The sequence below is a fragment of the Manis pentadactyla genome, chromosome X (assembly GCF_030020395.1).
Source record: "Manis pentadactyla isolate mManPen7 chromosome X, mManPen7.hap1, whole genome shotgun sequence".
NCBI lineage: Eukaryota > Metazoa > Chordata > Mammalia > Pholidota > Manidae > Manis > Manis pentadactyla.
Window position 1 is genome coordinate 120,486,056 of NC_080038.1, and position 15,316 is coordinate 120,501,371.

The 15,316-nt window shown below is 39.0% G+C and overlaps 1 protein-coding gene across 1 annotated transcript; it reads left to right on the plus strand.

Moving 5' to 3' along the window:
- Nucleotides 1-676: 676 nt before the first annotated feature.
- On the plus strand, nt 677-3,189 carry DCAF12L2 (DDB1 and CUL4 associated factor 12 like 2). The gene has a single exon (XM_036880869.2). The coding sequence runs from the start codon at nt 953-955 to the stop codon at nt 2,324-2,326; it is 1,374 nt and encodes a 457-aa protein (XP_036736764.1). The 5' UTR covers nt 677-952; the 3' UTR covers nt 2,327-3,189.
- Nucleotides 3,190-15,316: the final 12,127 nt, after the last annotated feature.

A 15,316-nucleotide genomic window follows, 5' to 3' on the forward strand; every position in this document is an offset into this window, starting at 1 on the left:
TGCAGTCCTCTAGGTTCTTTAGGCTGCTTTCAACCACAGGGTCCTGACCCCACCACTGGTGAGAAGTGGGGCCTAGGCAACTACATTTGGAACGCTCCCCTCAGGGAATCCCATGCAGCTCAGGGACCTCAATGTGATAATTAAGAAAAAAAAATGGTTGAAAATTTACACCAGCAGACGGCCTGAGGCAGGAGCGGCTGCAGGGAAGACCTAAAGGGGGGGGGATCTCCTTGCCTCTGCCAAACACCCACATCTACAATAAGTTCATTATCTAAAAAGCAGTTAAGTGTCTCCCAGGATAGCACCGAGTGCACACTTGTTTCTTCGTCAGGGCTCCTTCTGGCTTCATACTTTACTGTATTTTAGCTTTCAGACTTTATTTAAGAAGGGATTTTATGAAGGCTAGTTGGTTGATGTCCTGAAACGCCCTGCGAAGTATATCAAGGGACTGGGGCAGGCGCACTAGGATGTGCCCGCAAGGAGACGGCTTGGGGATCCTGGAACGCCGGTCCTGGTGAGTCTCCCTGCTGTGGGTTCCATCCCCCACCTCCCGCTCCCCTCCGATCCCTCCCAGACCTGCGTGCGCTACCCTGCACCCAACGCCCGCTCTGGCCGGCTCCTCCCGCTGCCTCCGCCCCTTGCGCGGGCCCCCCAGCGTCGTCAGGGTTCCACACCGCCTCGGCTCCCGCCGCCCCGCCGGCCGCACTTTCCGCCCTCGCCTATACCCGCGCCACCCCCGCGCTCCACTCCCTCCGGCCCGCGTGCCTCGACCGGCCCCGCCGCCCTAGCCTCCGTCGCAGCCGCCGCCGCCGCGCTCCGGACTCGGCAGGCTGCACACCCCGCGGTCGCTCCAGCCTCCTGGTCCCCGAGAGCCCGCGCTCCCGGCGCCGCCGCCACGGCCAAGGGGGCCACGCGCAGCCAAAGCGCCGCCGCCTCTCGCCCACCGCCCACCATGGCCCAGCAGCAAACAGGTAGCAGGAAGCGGAAAGCGCTCGCGCTCCAGGAGGGCGCCTCGAACTCAGCAGCAGCGGCGGACGGAGGGGGGCCGCTGCTGCCCAAAAAGAAGCGGCGGGCGGCGCAGAACTCGCTGGTGCACTACCTGAAGGACCGCGAGGTGGGCGCTGGCGGCGCGGGGCGCGCGGTCTCCGAGGGCCAGCTGCGCGCCTACGCGGTGCAGAAGCTGCCCGAGCTGCTGAGGGAGCGCGAGCTGACCCTGGGCACCCTCAACAAGGTGTTCGCGTCGCAGTGGCTGAACGCCAGGCAGGTGGTGTGCGGCACCAAGTGCAACACGCTCTGCGTGGTGGACGTGCAGTCAAGCCAGGTCACGCGCATCCCGCTTATGCGGGACCGGGGTCCGGGGCCGGCGCGCGCCCAGCCGAGTTGCGGTATCCACGCCATCGAGCTGAACCCTTCCAAGACACTTCTGGCCACCGGGGGCGAGAACCCCAACAGCCTGGCTGTCTACCGGCTGCCCACCCTGGACCCCGTGTGCCTGGGCGACCGCCACGGCCACAAGGATTGGATCTTCGCCATCGCCTGGATGAGCGACACAGTGGTCGTGAGCGGTTCCCGCGACGGCACTGTGGCGCTGTGGCGGATGGACCCCGACGTGATCAGTGGCAGCGTCGCCTGGCACAACGACGCGGGGTTCCCGGTGTATGCCCACATCCGTCCTAAGGACGTGGAGTCCATCCCCAGGGCCAACACCAACCCTAGTAGCCGCAAGGTGCGGGCCCTGGCCTTCAGCGGCAAGAACCAGGAGCTGGGAGCGGTGTCCCTGGACGGCTACTTCCACCTGTGGAAAGCCCGGAGCACCCTGTCCAGGCTGCTGTCCATCAGGCTGCCCTACTGCCGGGAGAACGTGTGCCTGACTTACTGCGATGAGTTGTCGCTCTACGCGGTGGGCTCCCAGTCTCACGTCTCCTTCCTGGATCCGCGCCAGCGCCAGCATAACATCCGGCCCCTGTGCTCGCGAGAGGGCGGCACAGGTGTGCGCTCGCTGAGCTTCTATGAGCGCATCATCACCGTGGGCACGGGCCATGGCGCCCTGCTCTTCTATGACGTTCGCGCCCAGAAGTTTCTGCAGGAGGGGTTCTCGGCCAGCCTGGACTCCTCTCCCGGGCCCGCCCAGAGGAAGCTCAAGCTCACCTGTGGCAGAGGTTGGCTCAACCACGATAACCTGTGGGTGAACTACTATGGTGGCGTTGACGAGTTCCCCAACGCGCTCTACACCCACTGCTACAACTGGCCCGAGATGAAGCTCTTCGTGGGTGGGGGGCCTCTGCCCTCCGGCCTCCACGGGAACTATGCAGGCCTCTGGAGCTGAGGATGCTTCTCTGTTCTGAGAGCCCAGGTTTACCTTCAGTCTCCTCCTCTTCCTTCTTCACGCTGTTTGTGCTTTTAACTCTGTGGACTTTTGTCTTCCAAGTGGAAAGGGTCCAACTTAACCTGTGCTTAGTATGTATGAGGCAGAGAGAAAGCAGAAGTGGTCATTTGGGCAGTCAAAGCATGGTTTAAGAATTTTCTGCACCTCCTCTAAATTTCATCTTTTTGTCCTTACAAAGAATTTTGGCTAATCTTTGCATTCTCCGAGTGATTCACATGTGCTCTTTGGGCTGATGCAGTCATTTCTCCCACTACAATTCAGTACTTTATTTTACTAGTATTTCAACAGTATGATCGAGTCTTTTACGTATTTCAGATGTGTGGTAATTTGGGAAAATGTGTGTTGAAAAGTGTAATTGGGGTTGGTCTGAGGAACTACCCATCATACAGCAAGGCAGGTTTATAGCCCTGCTCCAATTAGTGCATTTCAAGTTCTAGATTGCCATCATTTGGGGCTTGTTTCATTTGGATGTTGGAAACTCAGTGTTTGTTGTTTGTATGTTTTTGGTACATAAAATACTTCAAAAATATGTTTTTGTAAGAAATCTCACAATGACATTCATTCTATTAATCACAATTTTGATTTATTCAATAAAATTTAGCATCAATACCCCCAGGCCCTTAGTCTTCTTGTTTAAAGCTGCTGTATTATGGCCTTCTTTCTTGGGTGGCATTTATGCTACAGATTTTCAGAGGTAATCAAAACTGGCCAATATATGGCAGGACAATCAAGTAGGTACTTTTTGTAGTAAACATTTCTTTAAACTTTAGGTAACACTATCCAGACAGCCATTTACAAAGAAAGGACAGCTATTGTGCTCCATGTAGGTATTGTTGACTATTCTTTTGACTATTCATGTTGTATACATGGATAGTTCTTTTTTTCTGGATTGAGTATGTGATGTATTGGAGAAAAACAAATAAAACATATTTTATCACTTTAGCAATTAAGTGCTAGGCTAGAGTTTTTGAAATCTTAAATACACACTTTTTTTCCTTCGTAATTGAATTGTCCTTCTTAGGAATGTATTTATCAAAGTAAAAATCTTCTCGGAGAAACAAGCTGAAACATCAGCTATACACACATTACTTTGGGCATTTGTTTTTCAAAAGCAAATTTATGCTACTGTCGGGTTAAAAGATTAAATAACATCTTAAATATCTTATCTAAATACACTTGCTTTAAGTAGAACAGTTAGGCATCTTGTGTTTTTAGGATTTAACAAAATGTTTTTCATTTACACAAACATATGTGTTGTGCTTATGACTTCCTACTTACATATACGGTATATTTGTGTATGTATTACTTCCCAAATGAGGAAAAGGCATAGATGTATACCATTTTATGTATACAGCTAGTTCTAATATTTTAAGCTACGTCTATCAAGAGTTCCCACTTGTCTTTATTTTTTGTTTTAATTTAAATTAAGTAATGCATACACATGACCCAAAAAAACATACTTTATAAAAGGTGTATAGTGAAAAGTCAATCTCATATGCTGGAATCCCTGATCTTCTGCCCCTCAACCACAAGCAGTACATATTGTGTGTGTGTGTCCTTTTAGAGATGGTTTATACATACATAACCATGTGTGTGTGTATGTAATTTTTATACAAATGATAGCATGTACTGCTGTATATATCTGTGACTTCTTTAACCACAAAATTTTAGAGATTGTTTCTAATACATATCTACCTAATTCATTTTAATTGTATAGTATTGCCCTGTATGGTTGGAACATTATTTACTCATTACACTTTTGATGAGCATTTATATTGGTTCTTATTTTCTGTTACTGTATAAACAATTCTGTTGTGATTACTTAGGTGCAATACATCTTTGTTCACATGTGTATATATATCTTCAGGATAAATTCCTGGAAATGGAGTTGCTGGGTCACTTTTATATTTTATAGTCACTGCTAAACCTTTCAAAAGATCCTACCAACTTAACCTCCCATAAATAATGTATGCATCCCTTTTTCACCTCACCCTTGCCACCAGTGTGTCATCAAATTCTGTGCTCTCTGCCTATCAGATATTCGCTTGATCTTGATCCTTTCTTTCTAAACCCCTGTGGCTGAGTTAATTAGATTTGTGGTCAGAGTACCAAGAAGGTTCTGAAACAAAGATCAAGAATATGAGGAAATGAGGGCAAGCAATAAAAATACTATCAAACTAAAGGCAGAGAACACCTACAGTTCAGGTTCACATATCTGGAGATGGACTCCATTCCTTAAATACTTAGCTGGACATAGTAGGGTTTCCTGTTTTATTGCACACTGGATTCACTTGTGTTCAGTGCATCAGATGTCAGTGAAGAAAATCCAAGGAGATGATGAATGCAGAAACTGGGATATCTGAGGTAAGTGTGGAAAGGAGGGAAGTTAGAAAAATGAGGGGAAAACAAGATGAACAAACAGTATTTGGTATTTTATATGGAGTGTGAAGAAAGCCAAAAAATCAGACTCTAGACTGTGGTTTGAATGTAAATTGACGGTGGGAACAGATGAATATAGAGTATATAGATAGGCAGAGAGGATACACATAGAGAGTGATCAACTTTATTGGGGACCTGTTGAATTTGAGGTACCTATGTGACATCAGGAAAGCATAGCCAGTGAAGGACTGGCTATATAGCCACAATGAGATTTCTTACTGCTGGGTAGGTGAGTGAAATGAAATGCTTGCTTTTAGGGACAAGCAGAAAAGAAAAGCCTATCAAGGATTCTTAAAAGCAATAAAGGAAAAAAAGGGAGAATAAATATAAATAAAAGTGGCTTATTTTACCCAAATGCCATGACCTCATCGGCCTGAGACAACAAAATGTTTCTTTTATAATAAAATTACAATTTTTGAGTCTTTACCTCAGTCACAAAGGACAGTTTTTCACCCAGATACCCTCCCTAAATATTTACCTGTGACCTCAAATCAGTTCACTAATTAAACTTTTACATTGGTCAACTGCCAGTACCTGGTTGGAGAATGAAAAGTCAGAACTTCACAGTGATTTCGGGACCACTTAGCCTGTTGGTCTGAGATGTCTCCAGCACACTGGAAGAGCCTAGTGGCTCTGGCATCCCTGGCAGCCTCAGCGGTGGAGTGTCACCCACTACCACAGCTACTAGCCTGTGCTTCGATAACCACCTTAAGGCTACTGTTCAGGTCTTCGCCACCCTTCCCAGGCTATCAAAGAACGATGTATCCAGCAGAGGATGCTCCTTTTCTTAACATCACAAGTACAAAAGCCCAAATACGAAGAATTAGAAGAGAGAAAGAAGAAATCATCACAGACAGAATTATTAGGAAGGCAAATGTAAATTCCAAGTGCAAAAGTTATCAAAGATACAAGTAACTAAACTTTCCAAGAAGAAATAAGAAACCAGAACAGACCATTAACCCTTGAAAATTGTGTATTTTTAAAAATCTGCCCTTTCATCCAAGAAAATCACACTCATAAACATATTATAAACATATAATAGGCATGCTATGCCTGATCATCTCACAAATAAATTATTTCATATTTTCAAAGAATATTTAATTTTGACATGCTTCAGAGCATTAAAAAATTTACTCTTTGATAGGAATGCAGTGTTCACTATTGAGAAATCTTTTATTGCAGTCTGTCATAGTAACAAGTCAAGTGAGAACACACATGCTTATGTTAATAAATCCCAATAAATAATTTAATAAAACCCACAATTCTGACAAAATCCTTGGTGAAATATGAGGAAACACATTCTTCACATGGGTGTGTGTGTGTGTGTCTGGGTGTCTGTGTTGTGTTTCAAAGCTGAAACAGAATCCTCTTTAATGATACATCTTCAGAGGGATCCCTATGAAAGTAAAGAATAAAACAAGGTCTCTAAAAATCACCGTTAGTATTTAATATTACTATGAAAATTCTAGATACAGCACTTAGAAGAGAAAGCAAAACAATACGTATAAATGTTGGAGAAAAGAATGCAGTTATAATTATTTGCAGATGATATGACTGTTAAAAAAAATCTCAAAAAGTCACCTGAAATATTTGTTAGGAACAATGAAACAATTTAGTAAGTGGTTCAGTTTTGAAATTAATAGTAAATGTTTCTTGAACTCTTACCACATAGCAAGCACTGTTCCAGGTGCTAGAGATACTATGGTGAACAAGACAAGCCATGCCCTCATATGGCTTGCAGTCCTCTGAGAAGGAAAGAGATAATGAACATATAATGAGTAAATGTATAGTATGTCAGATGGTTATCAAGTCTAACAAATGAAATCAGGGTAAAAGAGAACAGGAAATAAGAATTCTAGGGGAGATGCAATTTTATATTTATTGAGATATTGACATATTAGTTTCAGATGTCTGACAATGATTTGATATATGTATATATTGTTAAATGATCACTATAATAAAACTAGTTAACACCAATCAATATACATAGTTATAAATTTTTTTCTTGTGATCAGAACTTTGAAGATATATTCTCAGCATCTTTCAAATAAGCAATATAGAATTGTTAACTATAGTCACCATACTGTATGTTACATGCCGAGGACTTATTTCTTTTATAAGTAGACGTTTGTACTTTTTGACCACCTTCACCCATTTCACCTACCCTCCAAACCCTCTACTTCTGGCACCCTCAATCTGTCCTCTGCATCTGAGTACACTTTTTTTAATTCCACATACAAGTGAGATCATAAGGTATTTGTCTTTCTCTGTCTGACTTACTTCACTTAGCACAATGCCATCAAGATCCATTCATGTTGTTTCAAATGGTAGGATTTCCTTTTTAATGGCTGAATTATATTCTGCACATATGTGTGTGTGTGTGTGTACATACTATGTTTTCTTTATCCATGCATCCACTGATGCACATAGGTTGTTTCTTTTTTATCATGCCCATCTTTTAATTGAAATATGGTTGATATACAAACTTATGTTGGATTTACATGCACTAGACATGGTTCAACAGTTCCCACATTATTAAATCCTCACCCCCAACAAGTGCAGTTATTATGTTAACATAGGAAGATGTTACAGAATCATTGGCTATATTCTCCATGCTGTACTACCATTCCTGTGAACAACTTACATTATGATTGAAAATTTTTGTGCTCCCTTACACCCTTACCTGGCACCCCATCCCAAATCCTTCCCCATGGTAACCACCAGTCATTTCTTAGTGTCTATGAGTCTATTGCTATTTTGTTCATTTTGTTTTGTTTTCTTTTTAGATTCCACACATAAATGAAATCATATGGTATTTGTCTTTATACACCTAGCTTAATTATTTAGCATAATACCATCTAGATCAACACATAATGTCACAAATGGCAAGATTTCTCCTTTTTTTGGCTGAATAATATTCTATTGTGTATATGTACCACCTCTTCTTTATCCATTCATCTACTGATGGATACTTTGGTCGCTTCCATTTCTTGGCTATTGTAAATAATGTGGCAATAAACATAGGGATGCATGTATCTTTTCAAATAAAGGATTCTGTTTTCTTCAGGTAAATTCCTAAAAGTGGAATTACTGGGTCTTATGGCATTTCAGTTTTAATTTCTTGAGGAACCTCCACACTGCCTTCCACAGTGGCTGCTCTAATTTGCATTCTCACCAACAGTGCAGGAGGGTTGCCTTTTCTTTTTTCTTTTTTTTATTAAGGTATTATTGACATACAGTCTTATGAAGGTTTCACATGAAAAACAATGTGGTTACTACATTCACCCATATTATCAAGTCGCCCTCCCCCCATACCTCATTGCAGTCACTGTCCATCAGTGTAGTAAGATGCCACAGAGTCACTATTTGCCTTCATTGTGCTACAGCGTCTTCCCCATGATCCCTCCACACCATGTAGGCCAATCATAATACCCCTCAATCCCATTCTCCCTCCATCCCCACCTGCCCTCCTCCTTCCCTCCCTTTTGGTAACTGCTAATCCCTTCTTGGAGTCTGTGAGTCTGCTGCTGTTTTGTTCCTTCAGTTTTGCTTCATTGTTATATTCCACAAATGAGGGAAATCATTTGGTATTTGTCTTTCTCTGCCTGGCTTATTTCACTGAGCATAATACTCTCTAGATCCATCCATGTCATTGCAAATAGTAGGATTTGTTTTCTTTTTATGGCTGAATAATATTCCATTGTGTATATGTACCACCTCTTCTTTATCCATTCATCTATTGATGGACACTTAGTTTGCTTCCATATCTTGGCTATTGTAAATAGTGCTGCATTAAACATAGGAGTGCATATGTCTTTTCAAATCAGGGATCTTGTTTTCCTCAGGTAAATTCCTAGGAGTGGAATTCCTGGGTCAAATGGTATTTCAATTTTTAGTTTTTTGAGGAATCTCCATATTGCTTTCCACAATGGTTGAACTAGCTTACATTCCCACCAGCAGTGTAAGAGGGTTCCCCTTTCTCCACATCTTCACCAGCATTTGTTTTTCTTAGTCTTTTCGATGCTGTCCATTCTAACTGGTGTGAGGTGATATCTCATTGTACTTTTTATTTGCATTTGCCTGATAATTTGCGATGTGGAGGATCTTTTCATGTGTCTGTTGGCCATCTGAATTTCTTCTTTGGAGAATTGTCTGTTCATATCCTCCACCCATTTTTTTAATCGGGTTAGTTGCTTTTTGGTTGTTGAGGCATGTGAGTTCTTTATATATTTTGGATGTTAACCCCTTGTCAGATATATCATTTACAAATATATTCTCCCATACTGTAGGATGCCTTTTTGTTTTGCTGAAGGTATCCTTTGCTGTACAGAAGCTTCTTAGTTTGATGCAGTCCCATATGTTCATTTTTGCTTTTGTTTCCCTTGCTCGAGGAGATGCGTTCAGGAAAAAGTTGCTCATGTTTATATTCAGGAGATTTTTGCCTATGTTGTCTTCTAAGAGTTTTATGGTTTCATGACTTATATTCAGGTCTTTGATCCATTTCAAGTTTACTTTTGTCAGACATAGGTTGTTTCAATGTCTTGGCTATTATTAATAATGCTGTGGATTGCCCATGAATGACTTGGCTAGTTGGACCCTTCTCCAAATAACGGAATATTATACAATTGTTAAACTTCTGGATCTGGTTCTTTATGTGCTGACATGGAGATGTAGCCTTGATAAGGTTAGGTAAAATAAGTAAATTGCAAAATAGGGGCATATTATAATCCCATTTTTGTTTAAAAATAGGAGAAGGAAGATGAGAGGAAGAAGCATATGGTATATATAAGAATATATTAAAAAAAGGTTAACTGTGTCTCTAAGAGATAGTATGATAGGGAACTTTTTTCATATTTTATATATTTATGGAATTTTTGAACAGTTTATACTAACATGTATTTCTTTAGTAATCAGAAGGGGAAAAAACAATGAAGATATAATTTAAATGGCCTGGATGGGTGGGGAAAAAAAGAAAGAGAAGGAGGTAGTGGTCAATGGTGCTCAATGAAGCAAGAAGCTAAAATAAGCTAAGGATGAGAAAAATTCTTTTTTTATGTAATATGGACATCCATGGAGGTCTTCTGGCAAAACATTAGTGACCAACTGGATTCTCTCCAAGAAGGGATAAAGAATTCAGCATATTTTGAAATTGACCATGGAACTCTTTGTCCAATTAACAACTGACAGGACTATGATTTTCTATTTCTTTGTTCTCAGCTCCTCAGACCAGTAGATTTTGAGCGAGTAGTGTGAGAGTTACAGTGGCACTACCTCACAGTGTCTTCAGAACAGTGACACAAAGGTTCCTGACCTAGATGATAAGACCCAGCATCTACCAATTTCAAGAATCCATGTTGTTCTTTAACCTTTACTGATATATATAATGTTATAATAATAATATAAAATCATAATTAATATATATATATATTTTTTTTATTCACATCCAGAAGCTAATTTGAAGAACTGTAACCCTAAAGACTTCTAATTTTCTGGCATACTCATTTTTTTTCCTGAAACATCTCCACTTATACAATATGACTATAGTTTTAGTTTGAGTCTGGACACCTAAATGTCCATTAATCTTCTCTAGTCCCACATTCCCAGCTATAATTATAGGGGGCAGGTGAGTTTTAGCTTTAGAATAGATGAAGGTATATTCTCAGTCATTGCTATAACAATTAAATCTATTCCCATCTCCGATGTCCTTAACTTATAAGGCCAGTCTTACATTATGTTAATCTAACCTCTGACAAAAATGGAACTTAGCTTTATTTTTTTGTATGGAACAAGGAGAAAAACAATCACTGAGAACTTTAAAAAGTTATATTGAGTCTATAGCCACAGAGAGGGAAGAAACATAATTCATACAGTCTTCTTTTATTTTCAATATTAGGACTTGAGCACTATTAGTACATGGGAATATATTCGTTGCACATACCTTCCTATTGTTAATCAGAGGATTTCTGAAATCTACACACTTTCATTTTGAAGCGCTATAGTCAATGCATGAGTCTTCAGTTAAATAACAAGTCTTTAGCATTAAGAATATGAAACAAAACAGGGATATAATACCTAAATTTGCTCCTTTTTCTTGCTTTGTACTAGACTTTGTCCAGTAATTGGTCATAATATTGACACACACCATAATAGCTGGTTGATGTAGCTATAAATAGATGGGTCACTTCATTAAGAAAGAATCATTCAAATCACTAATTTAGATGAATATGGAAAAAACCACCAAATGAATAACAGAAACAATTCCCCTCACCAAACCTAGCTAGCTACTTTGAGTTTGGCAAATTGAGAATATAATGTTGTTCCAGAAAACCAAACATTTTCTACAGAAAAAGATAAAAGAGTGAGATAACAGATTAAATAATTCCCTTTGTAAAAGGCAGCTTCCATAAGCAAAGGAGCAGAGACATCATAATAGGATCAGAACCTTCTGCTGAGGGGAGACATTAGACTGAGACATATATTTGACCTTCAAGATCTCAATAGAATAATGGTCCTTGTGTCTCATCTATATACATAAGTAGTAGCCAATATTTCATCTTCACCTGCAAAGGGATTTAATTACTATTCCTGTTTATTGGAGTCTTTATCTTTGTGTGAGTGTTCACATATATAAAAACTTGCATCCTGGCAGAGACAAACTATCTTCAGTGTGAGGAGCTCACGGTAATGTCTTATTAAAATCTTGAATCTTCTTTGTTTTACTTTATAACTCTCTGTGGGTGACTCACCCAGTCTCAAAATGAAAAACACAAGTCAAACTAATGGCAGAACACTGCAGTCACACACAGCATATGTTATTGTTGTTGTATTTTTTCCAATTTGCTGGGCTGGGTATTGAGTAATGAATGATAACTTGGCACTACCATTCTTTGAGAATATTTAAACACTTAAAAACTCTCAAAACTTCAAATCTATGTAACAACCAAGCCTTCATTTTACCTCAATACTTTGAGTTGATAACAGCAATTAGTTCTAACATTGTAAATGTCAAACATCAAGGTACAAAGTATATACTGTGCACTATTCAGTGCTTATGACAAATCAAGTAGGCGATGAGACTTCCTTTCAGAATCTATACTACCAATTAAACTTTTCCCAAGGCCACATATTACAGAGAAAAAGAAAATGGTAAATAAATCTGACAATTTGTTAATCTCTTATTATTATCATACACCTACAGAATATATGGCCAAAAGTAGGATGAATGGTGAAATTGTGTAGGTCTATAAAGACTATTAAAGATCATGCAGTATAACACTCACTTTTAAGGATCAAGATATTTTCATAATGGTAATTTTAAATTTGCTTCCTGACTTTTAAATTTTTAAGTAACAAAATGTGCATGTAATGTAATGAAAGCTTATATTTTCTACATCTAGAATTAACAAAATAAAATAATGGATGATGTTGAATGCTTCATTGAATACTATGAATTCCCTTCTCACCTCTCCAGAGAGAAACACTGACTATTAACAGTAAGTGTATATTAATATTTATTTAACCAATGCTTAAGTATTCAGCATGTGCCAGTTAATAATATTTTCGAAAGACTTGCTCATTTAATCCCCATTGTAATCCATACTTTACAGGTGACTATTTTACAAAGGAGGAATTAAGAAACCTGCCCAAGGTCATAAGAGGTAATAAGATACATCTAGCGTCAGTCCATACACATGCATGTTTCTGTTTATAATATATAGAATGACTTATTTTGTATGCCTTACAATATTTACATAAACTAAGTACTGAACTTATTCAGCAATTTGCTCTTTTTTTCACTCAATTTTATGCATTTGAGATCTTCTAATGATATGTGTATATATCTGTTTATTTTAACCACTGGATCATCTACTATATGACTATGCCACAATATGCATTATACTAAAGAAAAATTGGTAATTATAAATGGTAATTATATTAATTACCAAATTTTCTGTATTTCAAACTACGCTGTAAAACACATTTTCAATTTGCTTCATGCTGTCAGAACAGAACTCTAAGCCTGCTACAGTAACAGGAATTCTGATGATCCAAAAGTCCCTGCCCCCAGATATACACACATCTTCCCCCAGCAATACAAGCAATAATCTGAATGATGCTGTTAAGGTATTTTTCAGATATATTTAAAGTCCCAAATCTGTCGATTTTAAAATAGGGAGACTCTCTGAGGTGGGCCTGACTTAATCAGATGAAATCTTAAAAGGGACTGGGTTCTTCCTGAAGAGAAAAAAATTGAAGCATGAGATATTTTTTGACACAACAGATTCTCTGTTGCTGGCTTCGAATATGGAGAAGTGATATGAATAAGATCTGAGGGTGGCCTCTAGTTGCTGATAGTGAGCCCCAACCAATAGCCAGTAAGAAAACAGAAACCTCAGTCCTACAACTGCAAGGAGCTGAATTTTGCCAATGTCATGAATAAGCTTGGAAGTGGATTTTTCACCAGTCTCAGATGAGAACAGAGCAGTCCAAGACCTTGATTTAACCCTTATAAGATTCTAAACAGATAACCAGGTTATGTTGTGTATAGACTTCTAACCTACAGAAGTATGAGGTAATAAGTGGGGATTGTTTTAAGCTACCTCAGTTTGTGGTAATTTATTAGGCAACAATAGAAAATGAACACTGACTGTGTGAATTTTTAATCGTATTAGCAGCATGTAAAATTTTCTTTTGTCTCATATCCTCACCAACACTTGATATTTTTTCATATTTTAATTTCTGCCAATCTAATGGATAAAGTTTGACATGTTATTATTGTTTTAATTTAAATATCTTTGTTTATTATCAAATAGATGGTTTTACAGATGATGGACGCTAAACCAGAGTGAATGTACTCAGGTCATACAGCTAAGTAAGTATGAGAACAAGGATTAAAAGTTTGAGTTAATGAAATCAAACATGACATTCTTCTGAAAAACCCACTAAAATAACTTTTAAAGGGAATACATGTGCTACATCTATATCAGTTTTTATCACTGTAGTATAAATATATTCTACAGATGAAGGACAATCTGAGAAAAAGCATGGTTGAGATGAGGAAAGGAATACTTGTGTATTACATTGTTTTTCCATAAATATGTCCTGTTTACTACACTTTTACTAATCATCAGAGCTGCTACTGTCAAAACAAGCATGCACTGTTCCTTAATTCTTTTTCTATTAACAATTGAATAACAGAATGCTAGAATCTGAGAGAATAAATATGCACTGTGAATTCAGAACTATGTATACAGAACCTACTATGTAATTGGTACCCAAGTTCCTGCTATGCTTTGCAAATATATATAGAAGAATGTTGATCTTTGGACCACAATGATAGGAAGACCTTTGTAGATTATAGATTCACCTGCTAAAATAAAAACTCACATATTTTTTTCTTGGTTATTTCTTCAATATAATAGTAGTACAAGAATTTTATCTTAAGTGTATTTTTTTCTATATAAAATTACACATTGAAACTCCTAATTAAATTAAAACATAAGAATGGCAATCATTAAATTTGAATTGGTAACTGTTAACATGTTCAGATCTGTAGTGAGTACACTTTTCCTGTCAATCAATTCCAGATTTTAACTAAATGAATATTGGCAAAGTTTAAAGGGAACCCCTATATATTGCTAAATATTAACAAACAAGCTTAAAAGTATGTAGACACCTCAAGGTGAGGCCTAGACAAATAACAGAGCTTAAATCTTCCTAGATTCCTCCCTCTCCATTAACCCTAAATCATCAACTTGTTTACGTCCAGTCTGAGAGGTCTCTTTGATCTTTCTCCTCAGGTTATGTCCACTGCTATTGGCTTAGTTCTCACTCTCATCTTCTCAAAGTGGAATTGTTAAATAATTTCCTATCTTGTCTCCCTGCCTACAGCCTCACTCTTTACCAATCCTTATCTTATTGTCAATATCTCCCTTACTAAACCTAGGTCCTCTTCTGTCCAATATAGCTACTATAACATGTGGCTAACAAAATTAAACCTAGTTAAAATGAAATAAAATTAAATTTTCACTACAATTCCTCAGTCACACTACACATATTTCAAATGCTTAATGGTCACACCTGGGCAGCAGCTACTGCTTTGGACATTGCCAATACAGACTATTTCCATCATTGCTGAAGATTATATTAGATAGTCTTGCTCTAGATTATTGGTTCACAGTTTTAGTAAGATATCAGAATCAAACTTTGGATACACAAAAATTTGTACAGGAATATGCATTGCAACACTATTCATAATAGCCATAAGGTAAAAACTACCTAAATGTTCATCAACTGGAAAAAAAGATAAACAACCATGGTATATCCATACAATGGTATATTATTCAATAATAAATAGGAATAAAGTTTAATACATGCTACAACATGGATGAACATTGAAAAGATTATACTAAGTGAAAGAAGCCATCCCCAAAGGACCACATATTGTATGATTCTATTTATATGAAAGGTTCAGAAACAACAAATCCATGG

What these genes read in the sequence shown, in the direction of transcription:
- DCAF12L2 (XM_036880869.2), top strand. Translation starts at nt 953, where the DNA reads ATGGCCCAGCAGCAAACAGGTAGCAGGAAGCGGAAAGCGCTCGCGCTC.